We start from the raw sequence: 17503 nt of genomic DNA, 5'->3' as shown, positions 1-17503 counted from the left end.
TGCTTCTTGACCTGCATACAGATTTCTCAAGAGGCAGGTCAGGTGGTCTGGTATTCCCATCTTTTTAAGAATTTTCCAGTTTGTTGTGATCCACACAGTCAAAGGCTTTGGAGTAGTCAGTGGAGCAGAAGTAGATGTTTTTCTCTCTGCCTTAGAAATTCCAAAATTCAAGTCCAGTTTTTCATGACACTGAGCGTAGGTTGGAGTTTTAAGTATAATAAGAAATAATACTTTTAGTCTATTGGGAGAGCAATGCATTTATTCCCAACTTTGGTAGAAATCAAATTGTGGTAACTATCTCAATAAAACTAAACTGGGGATCATCAAACTTTTTCTAAAGGACTGCATAGTAATTATTTTAGGCTCTGCAGACCATATAGTCTCTTGTAACCACTCAACACTGACATTGTAGCACAAAAGCAGCCAAAAGTAACACCTAATGAATGGGCATGTTTATGTTCCAATAAAACTTTATTTACAAAAACAGGCTGTAGGCTGGATTTGGCCGGTGGCTATTATTTGTTGACCCTTTTTAAAAGTACAGTAGAAGGGAGAAAAATCCAGGCTAGCATAATTGAAAAGCTTCCCAGAAGAGGACATAAAGCCTTTGAAACTTCAAGGTAAACATTTTTATTCCTCTGTCAGTTAGCAGTCTTGAATTGTTTTGGTGATGCAGTTTACTGAACACCTCTTAAATCTCTTCTCAAGTATGATCCACTATATTTCATGAATATTGACCCTTTGAATCATGGTGTCCTCACTGTGATCATACTTGTTCCAAACCAAATTGTGTATTCCCCCACAACTTTAAATTGGGAAGATGTCAGTGACTTTAAATTATTTCACAGAGTCCTCCAAAATAGATGATTTTTCTTTTAGCTTACCGTAATGCAACTGAGGCACTGAGAGCTCCCTTGCTCTGTGATGTTAAAACCAGCTTCTACAGTAATCCCAGAAGTTTTCTGTTTCTCTTACATTGACTTCATGTGTATGTGTTTTTTCTTATTACTTTAAAAGTAAAATCTGGTAGCACATAGAAGGGACATTGGATTAGGGAGCTGTAGCATACGGGCAGAACCTCCTATGACCCTTTTTCTCCTGTCTCTCTAGCCACCTCGGCTGAATCCTGCAGGAACATGTGCTGGGAAGGGAACACCCTTGGCTCCTACCTGTGCGTGCACTACTCTGCAGGTGGAGGTTGAGAGGTTGCAGGGTCTGGTGTTGAAGTGTCTGGCTGAACAACAGAAGTTACAACAAGAAAATCTTCAGATTTTTACCCAGCTACAGAAGCTGAACAATAAATTAGAAGGAGGGCAGCAGGTGAGAGCATTAAAAGAATAATTCAATTTCTAATTTTGTTTTGAAGAATCACAGAAACAAAACACCAGTCACTGAAATAGACTTACTTCTTTGCAAGTACTTATTTTTTGACAGTGTAACTTTTGTAATTAATCCCAGAAGCTCGGCCTGTCTTTAGGCACCTGGATTGAATCATCTCATCACCTAACTCCATTGTTTTTTCTGTTACCTTTGTTTTTCCTTTTACTTATTATGAAAAATCTTAAACATTGCAGTTCAGTGGACTCACATCTAGATTCAACAGTCGTTAATATGTTGCTGTGATTGTTTCAAATGTGTATATGTTTAAATATGTGTTGCTATTTATCTGTGTGTATTTGAAATAGGATTGTGTGTATATGTGTATATTTTTTTTCTTTTTCTTTAGCTAAACCATTTTCAAACAAATTATGCAAGTCATGACATAGCTGCCCTGAATACTTCATTACATACATCCAAAAATAGACACTCATGCCTCTGGAGAACCACAGTACTATTACCACATTTAACAAAAATACTACTAGTATTCTTAATTTTCATCTAGCACTCAGTTGACGCTCAAATTTTCCCAGATTTCCCACACAAAAAAATGTTCTTTATAACTTTTTATCAGACCAGCAACCAGTTAAGAACCTCCTTTGACATTATGTTTCTTGTTTCTTTTATGTAGAACAATTCCCTGCATTACCACTCCTACCTCTGTTTTTAAAAAATTTTCATGGCATTGGTTTGTTGAAGAAACAGGGTTAGTCATTTAACAGAATGTTCTACATTCTGGCTTTGTCTTATTTTCTTGAGATGTTACTTCACTTGTTCTTTTGTCACCTTGTCATTTCTGTAAACTATAAGTTAGACTTAAGGCTTGGTTAGATTCAAGCTAAGCCTTTTTGGTAAAAAAAACTTCACTGGTGTTGCTGCTAGCATCATTTTTAAAGGGTCATAGTATTGCTCTGTATAGAGTGAACTAGGATAGGGAAATACTGTGAACCATTGGCTTTTTCCTTTATCAGCTTTACACGTTTGCACAAATTAGTTTGTTTCTCTGAGCCCTTGTTTTCACCTGAAAGAAGAAAATAATACCACCTACCCTGTATGGTTGTTTTGAGGATTAAATGAAATAATGTCGGTGACATTATTATTATTTTGGAAAGTAATATACACAGTTGAGGTAAGCATGAAGTGATTGGCAGCGGTAGCAGGCAGGAGGACCGTTTTGCCTAGGGCTGTTAAGAGTTTTAAAACCAAAAATTCTGCATCCCAGAAAATCCTGCAGCCCTGGGCAAATTGCAACACTTGGTCACCCTACCTGCAACAAGTGTACAGGAGTGGCCTTTACATAAAGTCCTATTATCCCGGTAGTATTATGGGCTCACGAAAGTGGCTGCACTTTCTCAAGGGGTTGGCGTTGAAAATGGAGTCCTGAGCCGCCGTAACCAGGTGGCAGTTAACCTGGAACTGTGTTTTATCTGGACAGGTGGGGATGCATTCCAAAGGAACTCAGACCGCAAAGGAAGAGACAGAAGTGGATCCAAAGCCTGACTTAGATTCAGATTCCTGGTGTCTCCTGGGAACAGACTCCTGTAGACCCAGCCTCTAAAGCCTGTCTAGCCTCCAGGAAACTAGGATCCAAAGACCTTCACAGCACACTTACTGAACGCAGAGAGCGCTTTCCTGGCTTCATTCACTTGCAGACAAGGAGCGCGAGGCGGAGGTTCTGAAGCACTTTCCATGTACACTTGGAGAGTAGCACTGCCTATTAGGATCTAGGAGTGGTTTTGTGTTGGAGAACGGAGGGCCCCATGGCCCTGGCTTTGTCCTCAGTGACTGCCATAGCAACAGCAGCTCTGTACCTCATCTGGTGATCCCACCTTTGAAGAGGAGACACGACGCTCACGTTCATTTTGCTGCTAGCAGCTTATATCCCACTTATCATTTTCACCGTTAATTGGAAGCTGCCTTGGGAATTCAGTGCCAGGCATTGCACCTCTGGGTGGAGGAGGTTAAAGTGTAAAGCTGGAGGGGGCTGGAACCAGGTATGGCCCATCCAGGGTCATCTGGAGAGTGGTGAAGTGTTCTAAGCCCTCTCACGAGCCTTAGTCCAAGAAAGTATGTCTGGTGGAGTAAGTCTCCAGCTTGTTTTCAGAAAGTTGAATTACTTTGTGCAGCTGAATGCTTTAGGAGGAACAATGGGCTTAGATTGCTTTTACTCTGAGAGTTGAGTGGAACTTGTTCAGTGAGGAGCAGAGAAAGAAGGGCAGGTCCCTCCTCGTCACACAGCAGGAGTGTCAGGGTGGGATTTCCTAGCTTTGGGAAAGCCTTCTGAGAGATGAGGCGTCTCGTAGAGAACTGAGTCCATGGGGCAGAGGGAATGGACTTTGGAGGAAACCATGAGGGGAGGTCCTCCTTAGCTGCTTCAGCTTGGTATCTTCGAGAGGACCTAGAGTGACTTGAGTCTTCTCCTCTGAGGAGGCTACTTGTGCCTCTACCTTCGTGGCTCTTAGGGTTCTAATCTTGACATCAGCAGCCCCAGCCACTCCCTTTCTGTATGTCTAGTCAGTATTTTTCCCCTTTTGGTGTTTTATCATATCAGTGAATCTGTATCATCTTTCCTACTTGAGTGGCCCAGAGCCAGCACCAAAACCTGGTAGTCCCTGAAGCCTGACAGAACAGGAGGAGCCTACCAGTTTTTGAGAGGAATTTTGGCTGAGAGCTCCCTTCTGATCCCCGTGTCTTCATGTCATTGTAGACAGGAGCACGCCAGCTCTTCGAAAGAGAGCAAGTGTCCTAGAAACATTTGATGGTTTTACTTAAGGAGGCGAGCTTTGTTTCCAGCTCGCCTTTACATGAGCTGCCTTGATGACCATCACATCCTACCTCCTTAGAAAGAGCTAAAATGATTTGTTTCATTTTCCCCAACCAACAAGTAAGTGTTTGATATCTGTTTAATATTTTGGAAGGACCTGTGCAATGTAAATTTTGCCATTTCCCTACAATTGGTGGTGTAAAGGCTGCTGCTCCAGGAAAACCCCACAGCTGGGGATGGGCAACTCTACTCAATGGGATCTTCTTTGGTTTGATATTCCCATTGTTTTCTCAATTCTGGGAAGCCTAGTACAATGGTACTAACGTAATCACTGAAGCCTTTTCTTAAAATAAGGGAAGGGGCCAACCCTGGATTAAAGTTACAAGTTCTGGGGACTTGGGGGGTTTGCAACAAACCCTAACAATGGGTTTTGGTTCATCATGTAAATGCAACTTTTTTTTTTAAAGGACTGACTGGCCTTTCATGTTCCTGTATCCCTTATGCTCACCATCTCAGCAGGCCTGAGAGGCAGGGTCTGTTTGGGTGTTAATCATGAGTATTGCTTGTGCCATGGAACTGAGGGACATGGGCACGTTGCTGAGACTGTGGGTGAAGGAGCACTGAAGGGAGGGTGGGAGCCCTGGCTCCGGAGGGGGAGTCACTCTCCAGTAGTGGAACACTGGGGTCATTTGCTCTGGCATGTTCCCTTGGGAAGTCTTGGTTTGCTCTTAATCTGGATGAGAATATAAGTTCTGTGCCTTAGAGACAATTTGCACTTTCCCAAATTGTGCCTGGGACAGCCACATGATTTTTCCACCAAAAAGCTATGCAAACAGAAACCAGTTCATAGGTGGCAGCCACACATCAGATAAGAAGTGAAAGGTGAGGCAGCAGAAATGCCTTTAACTGGTTTTCTGTAGCTAATTTTAAATTGTGTCCTGTTTTCCTTCTTTATGTAGTGCTAGGTGTTTTAAGTTTTCCAGTAGAACTGCTTTTGCATTATAGTATAACCTGAGTTACTCCTTTGCTCTGACATTGTTGCTGAAGAATTAGCTTATTGTTAGCCAGATGTTTGAAAGGTTGAGGGTGGAGTGGTTTGGCATTTCTGTTTTAAATAAACATTTCAACTCTCCATCAGTGCTATGCCTCAGTGAGCCTGCACATGGACCTTAGTCACTGGGGATCAAACACACAGACTCCAGGCCTTCGTGAATCTTTGATTCAGTGAGTCGTTATATAAATAAATAAATGCAAGGGGCATTTGCAAAGAAATAATCTTTGCTTCTTTCCAATTTGTTTTTCTCGGTAATAGAATCATTTTTGCTGCTACAACTTTCTTCCCCCAACCCCCAAACTTCTAAAATATAGTGCTTTAAAGCGCAGAAGGAAAAAAAACATGAGCCATTAAAAGACGAAGGGTGATGTCTTGTACTTATCTCCTCAGTCATAGTGGGCTTTTTCAAGTGATACTGCCAGTTTATGTTTATAAAACTGTTTTCCCTCAAAAAGGCTGAACTGTATTTGGTCTCCCTGACATAGCACAGCCAAGTTATAACTTCTCTTGGCTGAACACTTCACTAAAGTTAGAAGCAAGAACAGACCTAAACTCACATTTCATTTGATTTTGCCATATATTTGGAAACATTCATAATAGAACAACTCTGGTGCAAGGATGTATTGTAAATAAATTATTTCAAATGAGCATCCCTGGGCCTCCAAAGTAGTATTATTCATGATAGTGTCAGGGCATAGTGGCTGTAGTCAGGACTGCAAAACGTGTTCCTTCCAGCCACAAAGCAAAAAATCATTTATCACTGCAGTGATTAACCATAGAGATAATTTAGTGGTTCATGCTGATCACTAAATCTCACAGAATCATGAACATTAAGGAGGAACACACTATATCATTTCTCTGCTACCTCCTGTGTAGCTGTGAAAAGTAACAAATTGATGACATACAGCAAATGTTGGCCAAAGGTGAGGTGTTGCATTCAACAGACTGCTGTTAATACTGTCTCAGCGTGTCTGCATATACTTTTCAACGAAGTGAGTCTCACTGTGAGATTTTTTTCCTGTTGCTTAACCTTTTGAACTTTAAAAATTTATAGCGTCTACTTACTAAAGGTTCTTGGATACTGTAGTATAACACAGAGACATTAACAAGCAGCATTTATTTATCCTCTGTCATCCTCTGCTATCCAGGAAAAGACTTAGAAAAAGTGTTCTTACTTCTTCCCAAAGATCCAATCAAGCTAAATTTAAAAGGCTAATGGATATTCCTGTTGTAATCAAGGCCTAAACATTTTGAGATGGAAGGGAACACTAGGGCATTGACTATTATTTATCTCTCTAGCAGGATAAGAAAGTGCTCCCCCCACACACATTCCTTCTCCCTGGAGGCCCCGGCCTGTGACCTTGTAACATCATCCAGGGGTCCTGACCAGACAGACAAGTAAGTGAAGCAGGTGGGTGGTGCTGGTGCTCTCTCCGCTCCGCCCCGTCTGGAAGGAGCAGCTGGTTCCGAACCCCACTCGGTGCTGAGCAGAGCTGCAGGCCCAGGGTTTCCAGAACTTCCAGTTTTTCAAAACATGCTCCATATCACCGTTTTTAAACGTCAGATTATACTTTTAATGCTGTGTCAGTCAAAACACACCTGTGAAGCAAAGCAGTCCAAAGGCTACCACTTTGTGACCTTGGCCACCACTCATTCTCATCATCTGTTGCTTTTACCGTCAAGTGTGAAACCTAAAAGTGGGTAACTTGTTAAACTTGCCAGGGAACTGTATATATTGGGTTAAATATCTGGTGTTTCTCTGTGAGGTTTCTTGAAATGACCAACCAGAGGCCCCATTATGTTATACCTCTTTTTCTTTGTAACAGGAAAAGCATAAAGCATTATATGCTGTTTTTTAAAAGATATATGATTTTGTTTTCAGCCTAGTGTCCAGCAGCTTCACAGCTAATGCCTTAAAGATGGGCATATCAAATTGGTCTGATCTGTTGGCCCAGCCACTTGGCAGAAGCTGCAGAGGAAACGGAACAAGAGTGAGTGGCCATTTGTAGTTAGTAAATATGGCTTTATGGTCTGCACAGCCCCCTTTGCCTGGATCAGCTTCGTTGACTTTTCTCCAGTATTTTAAACTAACAGTTTAAGTAATGCTCTCAGGACAGTAATCTTATTAGTATTTCAGATCTGTTGTGCTCACTTCATTCTACCTGAACTGATATTTCCCCCATCAGACACTGCCTTATCACTTCTCCTGTTTGACAAGTCTGAAAGTGAAGTCACTCAGTCGTGTCCAACTCTTTGCGACCCCATGGACTGTAGTCTACCAGTCTCCTCTGTCCATGGGATTTTCCAGGCAAGAATACTGGAGTGGGTTGCCATTTCCTTCTCCACTGACAAGTCTAAGACTCACTGATTTTATTATTTAATTTTAAATTCCCCAAACCTATTTTTTCAATGCCTTATTATGAAGGTTACTTGCAGTAGGCACGATTCTGCTGAGAAAATTTTAGATCTGGCATCTCCTTCAAAGTTTACTTTCTAGAAGAGAGGTTTACTGTGATATAATCAGTACAGACATGTGACACTGAAATGTCCCAGCTTGCTTTGAGGGTACATTTTGCTGCGTCATTTTAAAAGTCATCAAACCAAACTGATTTGAAAGCAGAGTACTAGCAGCAGCTGAAACTAAAGTTCCTTCCTTCCTTTTTTTTTTTTTTTTTGACATATGAAATCCATTAGAAAAGAGACACAGTGTGCTTTCCCCCATCCCTACCCTGTAAAGTACATAAAGATGAGGTTCCCTTTATTACACAGCCCAGCATGGGGAGGGTTTAGGACATACTGGCGCCCTAACCTGACATATTTGCATTGACATTCTGCCAGGAGCATGTACCAGGGAGGTCATTTGCCTTAGAGCAGAAGTGTATTTTTTATAAGAGATGCCATGCATGATCCTGTGACACCAGTGAGTCAACTTCTCACAAGAACAAGAAGAGCTATCCGGAACCACAGACATACATACAGAGGCAGTGGCAAGAAGGCACAACAAATGCAGGCACTTATACTAGCACAAACCACAATCAGGCTTGCGAGAGGAGAGCTTTAATGTAGCCTGCTCACCGCTCTTAAGTTTCTTCAGCCATCAGTTCTCAAAGCAATTACATCAGGCACATCAGCAGGACGTGGGGATTTAATGGGAAGCTGAGGCCTTTTGCATCTTGCTGCTTAGCAATGGGTCTCTCTTTTTTCACTGATTTCAGCTCTGCAGGCAGATCTGGGATATGTAAAAGTTTTAGTTCTTTCTGCTCTGCATCAAATTACTATACTCCTACTTACTGCTCGAGAGAAGCAGAAGCCTTCTGGACCATCGAGGAGGTTTCCACTGTTGTCTGCTCAACTGTCGTGCTTTTTTGGAGGCGGAGGACGGTTCTTGATGGTCTTACACTTGGGAATGTGCCGCTCTGCCACCTTGGGAGCAAAGTGGCGGCTACAGTGAGGGCACTGAATATAGTCTGGATTTTCTACAGGCAGGATGGGAGGCAGGTCTGAGGGGTTTCCACCTTTGGCAATCACCTGCTGGAACTCTTGAGCCTGACAGAGGGTACGGATGAAGGATTCATGCTTCTGTCTCCAGTTGCTCTTCCGAGGAGGTTTGGCCTGTAAGTTGAAGAAAGACTAACCATTTAACTTGGTGTCTAGGTCATCCCTTTCCTGAGTCTCCGTTAGAATTACAGTAAGGAAGTTAAAAGGGTGTTAATACACAAGGTCAAAGAGAACAGGAAAGGAGCAACAATAACTGACTTGCCAGAGTGGAGATACTTAAACCTAAGGGCCTGCAAAGGCAAATATCACTGAGAGGCAAGCTAGTTTTCCCTGAGAGGCTTAATGCTTGGAAATACAGGTAGTGGAAAGAGGGAGGTACAGGGCTGAGAATAGGTTGGCTCCCATGGCTCCTCTCCACCTTGTACATCCAAGGGCCCAGCACTTCCAACACCCTCTCTGGAGAAAGTGAACCAGACAGGTTTCAGACTCAGGATATCCAGGCACAATGGAGAACAGGGTTATCTAGGAGGTGAAATGGGATTAAGGGCAAGTCGTACATGATATACTGTGTCCCCCACCATCCTCCAGAGTACCAGGCACACTGGCACCCTCATAGGAGACGAGATTTCTCTGGATGCATCAAGCAGTTGGTAGAGAAGTTGAAATGCTGACTCTGAGCAACCCCACTTAACAGGCTCACTGTTTGATAACCCTAATATGAAAGCCTTCAGTCAACAAGCCCCACTTAAATATGAATGGACAGACAAAGATCACTAGACATTTGAGTAAAGCTCTGACTTTAAACTTTCCTGACTTCAGACTATACTACAAAGCTACAGTCATCAAGACAGTATGGTACTGGCAGAAAAGCAGAAATTTAGACCAATGGTACAAGATAGAAAGCCCAGAGATAAACCCATGCACCTATGGACACCTTATTTTTGACAAAGGATGCAAGAATATACAATGGAGAAAAGACAGTCTTGTCAGTAAGTGGTGCTGGGAAAACAAGACAGCTATGTGTAAAAGAATGAAATTAGAATACCTCCTACCACCATACACAGAGATAAACTCAAAACGGATTAAAGATCTAAATGTAAGACTGGAAACTACTATAAAACTCAGAAAAAAAGCAGAATACACTGACATAAATCACAGCAAGATCCTCTATGACCCACCAACAGTAATGGAAATAAACAAAGGAGGTCTAATTAAACTTAAAAGCTTTTGCACAGCAAAAGAAACTATAAACAAGATGAAAAGATAATCCCTCAGAATGGAAAAAAATTAGTTATAAATGAAGCAACTGACAAAGGATTAACCTCCAAAATATACAAGCAGCTCAGGCAGCTTAATATTAGAAAAATAAACAACTCAATCAAAAATGGGTAGAAGACCTAAACAGAAATCTCTCCAAAGAAGACAGATGGCTAATAAACACATGATAAATTTGCTCAACATTGCTTATTATTAGAGAAATGCAAATCAAAACTACAACATATCACTTCACACTAGTCAGAATGCTCTATCTCTCTGTTAAGTCATATCCAACTCTGCAACCCCATTAACTGTAGCCTGCCAGGCTCCTCTGTCCATGGGATTTTCCAGGAGAGAATACTGAAGTGGATTGCCATTTCCTCCTCCGGGGGATCTTTCCAACCCACAGGCTGAACGGAGGTGTCCTGCTTTCGCAGGCATATTCTTTACCACTGAGCTACCTGGAAAGCCAGAATGGCCATCATCAAAAAAATCTACAAACAATAAATGCTAGAGGAGGTATGCAGAAAAGGGAACCCTCTTGTACTGTTGGTGGGAATGTAAATTGATACAGCCACTAGGGAGAACGGTTTGGAGATTTCTTTAAAAACTAGGAATAAAATTACCATATGACCCAGCAATCCCACTACTGGGCCTATGTACCCTGAGAAAACCACAGTTCTAAAAGACACATGTATCCTAGTGTTCAGTGCAGCACTATTACAGTGGCCAGGACATCTAGGCCAGGAAGCAACCTAGATGTCCCATCAACAGATGAATGGATAAAGAAATTGTGGTACATATATACAATGGAATATTTCTCTGCCATAAAAAGGAACAAATTTGAGTCGGTGATAGTGAGGTGGATGAACCCAGAGCCTGTTATACAGAGTGAAGTAACTCAGAAAAACAAATACTGCATATTCACACATATATGTGGAATCTAGAAAAATGGTACTGACGAACCCATTTGTAGGACAGCAATACAGACGCAGACATAGTGAACAGACTCGTGGACAAAGCGGGGGAAGGAGAGGGTGGGAAAAGAAGAGAGCGGCACTGAGACACACGCACTACCATGTGTGACACAGAAAGCCAGCGGGCATCCGCTGAATGATGCAGAGGGCTTAGCCAGGTGCTCTGACAGCCCGGCTGGGCTGACGAGGTGGGAGGTACGGGAAGGTTCAAGAGGCAGGCTGCGGCTGACTCACGCTGATGCGTGGCAGAAACCAGCACAACACTAAAGCAATTATCCTCCAATCAAAAATAAATTTTATTTAAAAGTCATAATAACAAATGAGTATTAGAAGAGCTTTTGTCTATGAAATGAGAATATATATATTATGAAAAAGTAATGAGAAAACCAGAACTATTATATATTAATACTGTGATAACTAAAAAACAGAACTGTTGTAAATAATGTCAGAAAAATTACTCAGAATGGGAAAAAAGAATTAAAATGGAAGGTTGAAAACATCAGAAAATTAGAAAGTCAATCTAGAAAATCCAACACCAACCAATAGGAGTTCCAAAAAACAGGACAAGGAGGAAATTATTAAATAAATAAGACACTAAGTAGTCCTAGAAATAAAAGTCCCTACCCTTGAGATTGAAATGGCCTAAGCACTACCCAACACAATCACTGTAGAATTTCATGTTAAAGAGAGAATCCTATAAACTTGGATAAAAAGCAAAAATATATAGATTTCATATAATGGAGAAGGAAACAAAATGGCATCAGATTTCTCAACAGTAACACAGGATGCTAAAAGCTAGTAGTAAACTATCATAAAAGTTCTAACAGAAAATAATTTCCACCTCGAATTCTCTACCTGGCCAATTCATCAGTCAAAAATAAGACTATTGTATAGATATTTTCATTCATCCCATGACAAGGAAAAAAGAAAAAACAACATGCCTCCATTCACCTTTCTTAACAAGCCTCTCCAAAGCAAGGAGTCAAGCAAAAAAAAGGAAGACACAAGATGCTGGGAACAGAAGAGAAGCAAAGAGAAGGTTCAAGACAACAGGTCTGCACCAGGCCTGGGGAAGAACCAGTCTGGACTGGAGCAGGAAGGAAAAAATGGGAGGGAGGTTTCAGAATGAAAAAATCAAATGGATAGACAATGAGAAGTGTTTGAGCAGTTACAAAAACATTAACTAGTGTCTGAACCTAGGAGGACCATTTAGGGGGAAAAAAACATTTGAGATAGGTATGTAGGAAACCAAACAAATTAAAACATGAGTCAATTATTAACTCAGTACATGTGGGTAGGGGCAGATTCTGTTCACTGAACAGTGAGCAAAATTTATGTGATTATTATCACATAAATAGCTGACTACTGGTTTAACCCAAAATTGTGATTTCACTACAACAGAAGAACAGAAGTGGGAGGAGAGGGGATATGAACCCACAGTGTCCATAAGTGGAGGTGAACAGATCATGTGCAAAACTGATAAATCAAGAAAATAAGTATATTAGAAATAGACATTCCAGAAGAGTCACCTATCAGAACTGCCTGTGGGGGCAGAAGAAAGGTGAGAGAGGGATGAGGCAGAAGACTGCTGATCTGCACTACAGGTCACTTAGAAATACGTGATTTTTTAAATGTATTCAAATATTAGATGAAAATAAAATTAATATTAAAAAGAAGGGGAAAAAAGGCAAGTAGCTACTTGGCGATGAATATAGGAAGAGATGTTATCAAAAGGAAAGGAAGGATCCATCAGGAGAGTCTTACTGAGAGAGACAAGGTAAGAGAATCGGTGTTAGAGATGGTATCTAGCAACCTTTAGAATTAAGGGAAAGTTCCTCAACCATATGATACTCACACTTTAATTCTTCATTGTACTGAAGTTCAATTAACACTTATGAATCACAAAGCACAAAGATGTAGTCTCTTACACTCATATGCACGTTGTACAGTAGAGAGACCAAAAGTACGAGTCTATTGGAAATTATGTGAATAATAAAGGAGAGGAGAAAAACCGTCTATTCTTGTGAGTACACAGAAGGAATGACAGACACAAACCACTCAACTTGCAGAGGCACCAAGCTTGGGGAAAAGACTCAAGACAGTCAAGGAAGGGAGTGCATCTCAATCCAGATACTTTCTGCTATGGTATCCTCAACACAACATGTTTCCTCAAACAAGTTTCCACAAAGCCAGGGCATCTAATCTCAGAAATCCAATTGTTTTGCTTCATTGCTATGCTATTTGGGAATTTAAGAAATACAAAGTTCTTTTTGGCTCTGGTCAGAAATAAACCACTGCAGTGGGACAAAGAATTCCCCAGTGGATTATTAGGTTGACCAGAAAGAAAACAGGAAAGAACAGGAACCTGTGATCATATCATTATCTGCAAGAGCAAAATGTTGACTTCTCATTGGCAACAGGATTTCAGGGAGAGCATCGATAAACACAGAAATTACTTTCTTGTAGTCATTTCCCATACTAAAAGAAATAACTCTAACTGCAAAAAACATGTCTTAACAGCCATCACATAAATGTGAGTTTTTAAAGGCCCCACAAATACACACATAAACTATAAACTGCCAATGGACAAGAAGTGCTAGCGCAGCAGTGGGGAGGGTTGGAAGGAAATGAAAATAGAATAATGCTTTCAGAGTTTAGAGACAGGGCTTTTCGATCATGTGGTCTAGGCTTTCCCACATTTTAGTCATTTGCAGACCACTTTCACTTTATCCTCCTTACTTTTCTTTAGTCAATATTCCTAGAAATCAAGGGCTTGTTTTGGTCTTGCCTAATACACATTAAAATTACTAAAATAAAAAATGTTTGTCAGCATGCCATACTTTGAGAAACACTTATTTACAATCCCAGTGGTGTAACCTTGACAAGGTATAACCAGACAATCTTCTCCTGATCTGACTGTCCACATGTGCTTGTGAGGTTCTCCCAAACGTATGGAAGTGTCTTGAAGTCACTTTTTACAACCTAGTTTTTCTACAGTTAGGAATGTTCACCAAAAATAAAGTCTGCTATCCCAGAAAAAAAATCACTCCTAGGCATATATCTGAAGAAAACCATAATTCAAAAAGACACACACAACCCAATGTTCACAGCAGTACTATTTACAATAGCCAAGACACGGAAGCAATCTAAATGTCCATCAACAGAGCAGTGGATAAAGATGCAGTACATATACACAATGGGATATTGCTCAGCCATAAAAAAAGGACGAAATAATGCCATCTGTGGCAATACGGATGGACCTAGAGATTGTCACACTGAGTGAAGAGAAAGTCAAATATCATGTGATACCACTCATGTGTGGAAATTTTTGTTTAAATGGTACAAATGTGCTTGTTTGCAGAATAGAAATAAGTCATGGATGTAGGGAACAGACTTGTGGTTGCCAAGGAGGAGTTGGGGGGTATAAATTGGGAGACTGGGATTGAGACATACACACTACTGTATATAAAATAGATAATAAGGATCTGCAGTATAGCACAGGAAACTCAATACTGTGCAATGACCTATCTAAAGACGAGTGTGTGTGTATAGATATAGAGATATACCTATATATGACTGATTCACTTTGCTATACACCTGAAACTAATACAACACTGTAAATCAACTATACTCCAATAAAAATTATTTAAAAAATAAAGTCCTCCACCTTTAGATTGTTTATACTCTAAATGGGGAGAAAAAGAATTCCAAACTTAATCATGTGTTTCATTTATTTACTAAGAAGGTATAGCAAAATTAGCCAAACTTGGAAAAGTAGATAGAGTTCCAGGAGTGGTAACAAGTCCTAATTTGGGGTGATGGCAGAATATATTATAAAGAATGAGGAATTTTGTCAGGGTAGTGAAATGCTTCATAATATTTTTTTATATTTTTCATTCTCTTAAATTTTCTACAGTAAGTGTTTATTACTTATGTAATCAAAACGACATTTTCTTTTAAGTCTAGATTTTGGAATCATTCTGACCCAGATTTATATGCGGCCATTTAAAGCTGTTTGTGATCATAAGCAAATTAACCTGAATCTTGATTACCGAACTGATAAAATAAGATAATGAAATCTTCACAGGGCTGTAGTGAGGAACATATGAAAACCTCCCATCACTGTGACTGGCACACAGTAGTAATCAATAAATCAAATGTGAATTCTTTCTCCCTATAAGATACATGAAATCTTTCTAAAGAAAATGGATGAGGACATAAGAGGCTCTTAAAAATGATCCCCACTCAAAGGCAAATCCATAAGGCCCTTGTTACCTTGACTGAAGCTGGACCCTTCCAGTTCAAGTACTGCTCTAGTTCTGTGCCCTTGGCCCGGGCCCTGGAGGAGTCAAACACTTTCCTCTTGGAACCCTGCATCCTGCGGCAGATGCTGGAGTGTCTCTCCAGCCTGAGCAAGAGAAACTTTCGGCCACAGTGGCTGCACTTGCCCAGTTCTGGCTCTTCAGTGGGACATCTGGAGCCTGAAGAGTCTGGTGCCCAGGATGAGCTAGAATTGCTGGTGTATCTCCAAAGTGTTGAGCGGTGTTTCTGGAGCTTGAGAAAACTTCTCCTTCAATGGCCCTGAGACTGGGTCTCGGATTTTGTTATTGCTTGCCACCAGTCTTTCCCTTTTGAGCTTCTGAATTCTATAATCAGAGAAATGGAATGGACTAGAATTCTCTTCAGATTGTCCCCAAGTTTCATCTTCTCCTGTGTCTCTGTTGAAGACCTCCTCATACCCGAATGCTGGAGAGAAGATAGGTTTGTACGTGGTGATGCTATTATCTTTAACTCTCCTCCGGGAGAGCACCATTCTCTGTAGCTCTCTTTTTTCATTTTCCTCAGCCTGTTCTTTTTCCTTCTGGATCCTTCTGAGTTCCTCCTCCATCTTCTTCAGCTTTTCCCTCAGAAGAGTCTCTTTTCTGCGGATTTCCTCCCCTAAGCTCTCCCCTGCAGCTTCTAGTCTTTGGATTTGCATCCACTCTGTCCTGCTGGCATTTGCCATGACCCTTTCCTCCTGAGTGGCAGCAACTGGACCAACCATCAATGAATTCACCCAGTTCCTTGAACCAAAGCTACTGTACAAATACTTTCTTGGCTCAGGGGTTCTTGGAGAAGCATTCTGGTCCCCATCAGTGCCAGCCTCACCTGTACTATGGAACTTCCGATGAAACACAGGTTTCAAAGGGTATGCCCGGTCCACCCCCACTCGCTTCTTTGTCAAGGGGATAAATTCCTGGTCATTTGTTTTGGAATACTGGGACTGAGGGTCTGATGTGTAAAACAAACCCTTGGCTTGGCCCTGGGGATTGCTCCTTGGATTGTGCTGGCTCATTCCAGCACAGTGGGGATACGAATAGCTCTGGGCTTTTGTGCAGGGGTTCCACTTGGGGTGAGCGTAGAGATTATCCAGCATCAGTTCTTGGTTACCCAAAAGCTTCTGCTGGAAATTGTTCTTTGGGTGCCCTGCAGAGGACCGCTGGGAAGAGTCACTTTTTCTATAGGGGTCTTGCTTAGCTGAATGGAGCTCTGGAGCATCCCTTTTATTATGTGGGAGCATAACGCCCATAGGCAGAGGCAACGCCAACTGGAGACCAGCCATTCAGGGCCTGGATTGAAGCCTAGGGGAGAGTTAAACCAGACATATGTGAGGAGTTTGTCTGAGGTTCACCTCCACTGCTAAAGTATAACTGTTTCTACATCTGCCTACCCACATTTTCCCTTAGACTTTTTAGGGACACTGGTACTGGGTCCACCAGAGCTTTCATTCAATAAGCATTTGGTAAATGCTTACTGTGTTCTGTGGGTGCTTATTAGGTTCTGAGGACAGAAAAAGGAGTGTGACACAGGTGTTCTTGCCACCTACCTTTCCTTTATATCACTACCAGTCTCTGCCATACACAGCGAGGCTCCCGCACACACAATAATACACTCCATAGCAGATGGAAAGAGTTACTGGATTGAAAGTCAGTTTTTAGGCCTGTGACACAGGAGAAGCAGCTTCCCCTCGCTGGGGATTCGCCCAGAGTTACAGGACTGGAATTCGGGGGACGCAGGACTCTGAGTCCAGCCCCATCATTTTATAGGCGAGAAAGCTGCAGCCCATTGCTAAGTGACCGGCACAAAAACTCCCAGGGCTTCCCTCCTGCTGGAACCGAGCTTGATCCTAAAGAGCACAGAGCCGGTTCGGGGCATGCAGCAGGTGCCTGGCTGCCAAACCCTCACCCATGAACCACATGATCCACACAAACCCGCCACCGCGGGTTTAGATGGGAACGCGGAATTTGCGTTCTGTCCTGGAGGGTCACCCGGGACGTCCCCGACTTGTGACTCCGCTTCGGGGACAAGCCCTCGGCTCTTCAGTCCGTCGGGCCTTTGGGAGATCAGGGCGCTGACCCCATGCCTTCCCGCCCTTCCGCGTACCTGAGGCTCTTTTGGAGGCGGCTCCCGCTCAGGGGAAGCCGCAGGACTCAGGCTTCCGGACCACACGCCCTCCCGCAGCCGCCGGCCGCGCAGGCGCTCTCAGAGGGCGGCTGTTATTCCCGTTTCCTGGAGACGGGGGCACGTGCGCGTGCC

General features: G+C 42.0%; 2 protein-coding genes across 2 annotated transcripts in view; one reads left to right on the top strand and one right to left on the bottom strand.

Annotated features, from left to right (window-relative positions):
- The window catches only part of NEK9 (NIMA related kinase 9), a 41038-nt gene extending 35763 nt beyond the window's left edge, over positions 1 to 5275 (top strand). The window contains exons 21-22 of the mRNA XM_065941459.1: positions 1111 to 1320; positions 2813 to 5275. Coding sequence (XP_065797531.1) covers positions 1111 to 1320; positions 2813 to 2935 — 333 coding nt within the window. The 3' untranslated portion in view covers positions 2936 to 5275. The remainder of the gene's footprint in view (positions 1 to 1110; positions 1321 to 2812) is intronic.
- A 407-nt stretch (positions 5276 to 5682) lies between these two features.
- Positions 5683 to 17467, bottom strand: ZC2HC1C (zinc finger C2HC-type containing 1C). Its single transcript, XM_065941460.1, is given in 5 exon segments — positions 5683 to 8618; positions 8724 to 8807; positions 15203 to 15452; positions 15454 to 16548; positions 17351 to 17467. Coding segments are annotated over 4 exon segments (1485 nt in total). The 5' UTR covers positions 16530 to 16548; positions 17351 to 17467; the 3' UTR covers positions 5683 to 8543.
- Between the last annotated feature and the right edge of the window lie 36 nt (positions 17468 to 17503).

This window comes from Muntiacus reevesi, chromosome 7, assembly GCF_963930625.1.
Source record: "Muntiacus reevesi chromosome 7, mMunRee1.1, whole genome shotgun sequence".
In the NCBI taxonomy this organism is placed as follows: domain Eukaryota; kingdom Metazoa; phylum Chordata; class Mammalia; order Artiodactyla; family Cervidae; genus Muntiacus; species Muntiacus reevesi.
This window is presented reverse-complemented; position numbering and strand designations above follow the sequence as displayed.